The 6,331-nt window shown below is 45.7% G+C and overlaps 1 protein-coding gene across 5 annotated transcripts in view; it reads left to right on the top strand.

Annotated features, from left to right (window-relative positions):
• ptprn2 (protein tyrosine phosphatase receptor type N2) overlaps positions 1–6,331 on the top strand; it is a 77,000-nt gene that overhangs the window by 11,620 nt on the left and 59,049 nt on the right. For all 5 annotated transcript variants that reach the window (XM_008308381.3, XM_008308380.3, XM_017031515.2 and 2 more), the window contains 2 exons: positions 1,697–1,810; positions 5,594–5,847. In XM_008308381.3, coding sequence (XP_008306603.1) covers positions 1,697–1,810; positions 5,594–5,847 — 368 coding nt within the window. The remainder of the gene's footprint in view (positions 1–1,696; positions 1,811–5,593; positions 5,848–6,331) is intronic.

Below are 6,331 nucleotides of genomic sequence, written 5' to 3'. Positions count from 1 at the left end.
GGTCAACGCCACCTCACTATTGGTTCAACGGTTTTGTGCACTCCTTTATGAAATGATTCTTTCATGTTTATCCCTGATTGTCTCCGGCAACAGAGAAGGAAGTGACGGTTTTCCAGCTCCGTGTTGTCTCACCCGCCTCCCTCAATTTCTTACATAATGTGTTGTTAGCATCTGACTGGGATGACAACCTTAATGCACACGGCGGGATTTGTCATGTGACTAACCCTGGTCTTGGTCTCAAAGAGACAGTCCATCCAGACGTGAGTACGTGGAGCTGTGAAGCCGCTTCATGTTCTAGAATAACTCGGATTCAAAAACCTCCTCCCCCGCAGACACAGCTGTCATTTAACCCACTCACAGCAGAAGGCAGAGAGTGGGGGTGTCAAGGAAACACCCCCTTCTCATTTAAAAGAAGAAATAAATCGAAAGCTCGATCTGGCATCGGGTTATTATTATTATTATCATTGTAATTATCCCTCAGTGAACCTGTAATTATGAACTCACTCAGGATTTAAATAGAAAACAATGGTCTTTGGTTCTAATTAACAGAAATCTACGGTGCCTGACCGGGGTTGATTTACACCTGTAGGTCTGACCACAGGATCACACAGAAAATGACTGATTGAATCCCAGAGGTCATCCCCAGAGGTCATCTTTGATTTTGTCTGTTCAGCCAATAAGATCCATGGATTTGTCTTTGCTGCAGAGACACAGCAGGTTGTTGATATTCCAGTCCTCACGTCTATTCTCATCTTTCCTGAGTTTCTGAGACTCACCATCCTTCAGGGCTCCAGACCAGCCATTGAATTATGGAGCTGATACGGACTCTGTGGTGTTGGTTGCTAGGCAACCCATATTGAGTGAGACAGGAGACCTGCTGATAGGTGGGTTCCAGATAAAGTTCTTCCTGCCATAAATGGCTGCTTATCGTATCAGGGTGCTGTCAGAGAAGATAGTCAGCCATTAGCTCCCTACACCACGGGGGGAGGACGACACTGTAGGTGTCACACATTATTATAGAAGCCTGTGTAGGCGGGTGAGTCCAGGGTCCTCAACCAACAGGAATAATTACCCAAGCTGCTTAATAAATAAACTGATAATCTCTCTCTGTATCAGTATCTCTCAGTACTGTATGTGTATATATATATATATATATATATATATTCATGTATTTATAGGTGCATATATATGTACCTATACATTTATAAATTAAAAAATAGTACAAATGATATGAATGTGAAGTCAGAATAACTGATGGGTTTAGGTTCTTCAGGTAGAAGAGGAAAGGATGCAGTGAAGTAGGACAGGAACGTTATTGGTGTAACCACAGAGAAGGTGAAGAACGGATCAAGATGGAGGTCGAGCCAAAGGAGAACAGAGGTCAAAGGTCTGCGGAGAAACCTACCAGGCCAGTTGTCCTTGATGGATCTACTTTGGATAAGATGAGCTGGATGACTGAGAACCTACACAGAGATGGAGGTGGATGAGCCACAGAAGTCAGACCTGAAGGGAGCCGTCAACAGAAGTAAAAGAAGTTGTCCATGTGGGGGCTGAACACCACAGATGTGTGGCCCACTTTACTCCCACATGAACTACAAATGTTGGCTTGGAGTACTGTGTGCAGGGTCCTCACTCTGAGCTGTGCTCACGCTCATCCCTCTCCCTTCTCTTTCCCCTTCTCCTTCTTCTTCTTCAGATGGTGTGTTTGGAAGGTGCCTGGAGTTGGTTGGCGCTCACCTGTACACCTATGATATTCCTCCGTCTGCTCTGGAACGCCTCAGGATCCTCCTACAGAAGCTGGCTCACAAAGGTACTGGCTGCCGCCTCTTTATTTCTGACTCTCTCTCTCTTTATAATTTTTAGTATTTATTTACACGTTTGCATCAATAATATCCACTGTATGAAGAATTCCCGTAACAGAGAAAAGTGGCGTCATCATTTTGTTCTGTGTTAGGACAGAAGCTGTGATAATAAAGGTGTTTGATGTTAATCACTAACATTCGATTTGAAGTTTGACAATGACATTGTTTTACCTCATGAACCTGATTTCATGACCAAAAACTCACAAAACATTAAAAAAATGCCTATAATTCTTTTATGAGCCACCGGGGGGCAGTAGACACCTTTAATGCAGACTGTGACCATAAACGTCGACCCTGTTTTCTCTGAGCTTAATATCTTTGAACAGGCGTGAACAAGTGTTGAAAATCAATTAGAGTCACAGTCGGCTGATGAACACGGAGACACACATCTGTCCTCGTTACTACTGAGAAGGGATTTGTTTTTAAAAATGTCTGAAGCCATTGGGACGCTCCTCGGAACACACTTCCTCTCTGACCACAAACCACAAGTGACATCATCAGCCACACTCTCCAGTACTGTACTGTGAAAGATGGCTGCCACCTACACACACATTTAACATCTTCTTTATCTTCTTCACTTATCATCGTCACGTCACACACATCAGTGGAAATTGACCCTTGGACATAAAAATTGTGGGTGAGGGGGAGCTGCCCCCCCCACTCTCACCTGACATCAGACAACGTTAGTATTCAGACACAGACGGACTTGTCTCCACGTGTGTGTGTGTGTGTGTTCCTTCATTTCATATACCAGTGATGGAGCCTTCAGTTGGCCGTTGTACAAGCCCCTCCTCCAAACAGCTGCTGAGCCAATGGCAGCCAAGCAGCTGTAACCAAGCTCCTCCAGCCTGTCCATCACTGCTGTGTTCGCGGGGCGTCACCACGGTCCAGGCTGCTGCGGTTTTTATGACACATTCAAACCCAGGAACAGCAGGAAGTCTGTGGCAGATGAATTTGAACTGTCTGTCAAACCGACGTGTCATTTCTGTTTCCTCCTATTTCCTGTTTCTAATGTTGGTCCACACAGTCAGAGGACAGTTCAACTATCGTGGGGGATGAAGCCCCAGCTGGTGTCCAGGTAGAGGTACCCCCACCCACAGCCGCTTGACCTGTTAATGTTCTCATGATGTTCTGACGGTCTGGGTGGGTTTGGGACTGGTGCCACCTGGAGGTTGTGTGTGCCGTGGGTTGACTCCAGCTCCTCCTGCGTCTCCTCAGTTTACATTAATTGTTTGATTGATTTATTTCTGATGGTCTGCATCCTGACCCTGGTCGGGTTTGGTTCTAGTCCAGGACTTGATGTGACTAAAGTCATCTCTGGCTAGACTTGATTCTTCTCCTCAGTGACTTGGAGTTGAACCATAATGACTTGACTTTGATTTCCTCCTCTCTGACTCGTTGACTTGTATCTGCCTCAACACAAGCAAAAGAGCAGAACAAAATGACGGGCCTCGCAGGAGTTGGATTACAGCAGTGTGATCGCAGCTTTTGTCTTTGTTTATAAATTAAGTTTTTGGAAGAATCAGGGACAAATGATGTTATAGGCTAACGTAAATTGTAGCTAGCTTAGCTTTTTCTTATAAAAATCTTTAGTCTTAATCTTGAGTTATTTATACCTTTTAGTTGAGACTGAATGTCCATCGGTGCTCGTGCTACATTTAGGTAAATGCCCCGATATTCTATTCTAACAGCACAGTTAGAGCAGGATAAATCCTAGGTTGTGTAAAACCTTGGCAGAACAACAGTCAAAGATGAGTCTGTTTCCTCCATGAGTTAAAACGGTCCTGGCGTTGATCCAGGTCACAGCTGAAGTCGTCTCCACGCTGCCAGTAGGAGCCTGTGTTTTTATATACTCTACACAGTACAGTGTGTGTGTGTGTTTGTTTGTGTGTGTGTGCTGTGATAACAGGGTTTGACAGGCGTATCAGATGAAGTCTCCTTCCCTGAACTGATATATGTCACCAGATCAGAAAGAATGGTGTCAAGCAGCAGAAGGCCTGGTGTGAATGCATCAGAAACCTGCAGTCGATTGACCTCCTGACCGCGCAGGAGGCGGGAAGATGCTCTGCTAGCTCGCACAAGTCATGTGAGATGATACGATGTGACATTTGCATTAGCTCCATTGACAGGAGCTGTCTGACCATGGACTGACACTGTGTCAGAGTGGACAGACATTAAAGACAAAATCTCCATGTCTGTTCCATGAACCAGGGTTTCCACTAAATATGATCAAATGAAATGCTCTGCAAACCCCCCCCCCCCCCCCCCCCCCCCCACCTCAATATATCTGCCTCTGCAAGACAACAGACATCAGGACAACAGAAATATCTTTCTTGTTTAAAAGCTGTTGCGTTAATGACGAGATATTAATTAAGTGAGTAAAGCTGCTTCACTTCTCTCCCCCTCTTGGTCTCCCTCCCTCGCTCTCCCTCTCACCCCCGCCTTTTTCTTTTAACAAAATGGTTGTTTTTTTTCTTCTTTTTCGGAATACAGAGAATTTTTAAAATATACCACATACAGTGACCTCATACAGTGGTCACTCTGACTGCCTTCACTGTTGCCTTCACTGTTGCCTTCACTGCTGCCTTGACTGTTGCCTTCACTGCTGCTTTCAGTGTTGCCTTCACTGTTGCCTTCACTGCTGCCTTGACTGTTGCTCTCAGTGTTTGCTTCACTGTTGCCTTCACTGTTGCTCTTACTGTTGCCTTCACTGTTGCTCTCAGTGTTGCCTTCACTGTTGCTCTCACTGTTTGCTTCACTGTTGCCTTCACTGTTGCTCTTACTGTTGCCTTCACTGTTGCTCTCAGTGTTGCCCTCACTGTTTCCTTCACTGTTGCTCTCACTGTTTCCTTCACTGTTGCTTTTACTGTTTCCTTCACTGTTGCCTTCAGTGTTGCTCTCAATGTTGCCTTCACTGACTGGAGTCGTCTGCTCTGCGTTGCTCAGACCCTGGTCTGCTGCTCGTGAATATCCATTGGTGACAAACAGGACATTGTGTGGAGTGGATTCTCTCATATTCATACATTTTTCCATCTAGACTTCTAAGGAAACACGTCCACATCATTAGGAGCAGCATTGTCTCCATTCATGGTCCACAGTGTCACCACATGGAATTTAAAGACTAATTACTTCACTTTGTATCATCATCATGAGGGCTGTGGTGTGATGTGATTAATATCTGTGGTATTCCACCGTTCCGTCTCGGTGGAATGCTGTGCCTCTCGGCTTGTTGCGAACGAGACCACGTTTTTTTTCCCTGGATAACTCCATCTGGTCCTGGCACTGCCCAGGAGTTCTGCATCCCAACTATGTGTCAGCAATTAGCAGAGATGTTGGCCCAGCATCTGAGTGCAGTGTGACTGCTGACATGTGTGTGTTAGTGTACTTGTGGTGACACCTGGTGTGCAGGTGTGGGCACTGCATCCTCTTCTTTGTTGAAATTCTGATGGGGTGGATTGAAAATCTGTTATTATCAGAGAGTAGTGAATAGCCTGTCAGTGAATGCTAACCAGATGATTGGGCAGTCAGCATAGAGTCAACCAGCCTTATGTTTAGCCACCTGTGGGTTTACTTCAGCTGGAAATTGCTATAGAACGGAACAGAATATCTATTCCAAGAAAGTCCATAAACTCCAAAAATGTTTCGAAGCCACTGATGACGACCTCCCAGAATAACTTTGGTTCAAGTCAGAGGTGTGAACTTGGAACTCATTGTTTTTTCTTCTTCTCCAGGTTTGACGTGGCAGGACGATGTCACTCAGCAGGTTATCTCCAGAGAGCTCTCCAGACTGAAGAAGACCTCCAGTCCCAGCCTGGCTGAGCGTCTGTCTGCCCTCAGCAGCAGCAGCAGCAGCAGCAGCAGCAGAGACAGGGAGGTGAAGCCTGCACAGATAGAGCTAAGTAGAAACCTCCAGCAGTACCTGACAGGTCTGGACTTCCTGCCTCAGGCTGGGGCAGATGGACAGCCAGAAGGAAACAGAGCTCAGGTAAGAAGTCCCTCTGACAGTGAGAGGACACAGATCAACCCCACTGCATCTACACATGACGTCCTCCATGGGTCTAATGAAGATAAAAATATACTGAGAAATATCCATCTCTAAGTCCAAACCTCTGACTGTGTCACTACTCTTTGATTTTCTTCTGGAAAAACCATAAAAAAGACCTCAGATCTGTTGGTGGTTCTGAGCCCAGAGAGATTTTTAATGAGAAATCACAGATCTGTCTTTATCAGGTTAAAAACTACAACTGTCACTGCTGTCAGAACTGCACTATGTTTTCATTTGATAGCAACTCCCCTAGTGGCCACACAGCTGAAACACAGGTAACAACATCAGGTTACTGCACTTGTTCTGTCAAGACTGTGGACCATTCCTTCCTCCACCCACCCCCCCTCCATCCATCCATCCATCCCTCCCTCCATCCATCCATCCATCCATCCATCCCTCCATCCATCCATCCATCCATCCATCC

The sequence above is a fragment of the Cynoglossus semilaevis genome, chromosome 3, assembly GCF_000523025.1.
Source record: "Cynoglossus semilaevis isolate Cse_v1.0 chromosome 3, Cse_v1.0, whole genome shotgun sequence".
NCBI classification, from domain to species: Eukaryota; Metazoa; Chordata; class Actinopteri; order Pleuronectiformes; family Cynoglossidae; genus Cynoglossus; species Cynoglossus semilaevis.
Note: the sequence above shows the minus strand (reverse complement) of the source record. Positions and strands in the feature narration are given on the sequence as shown.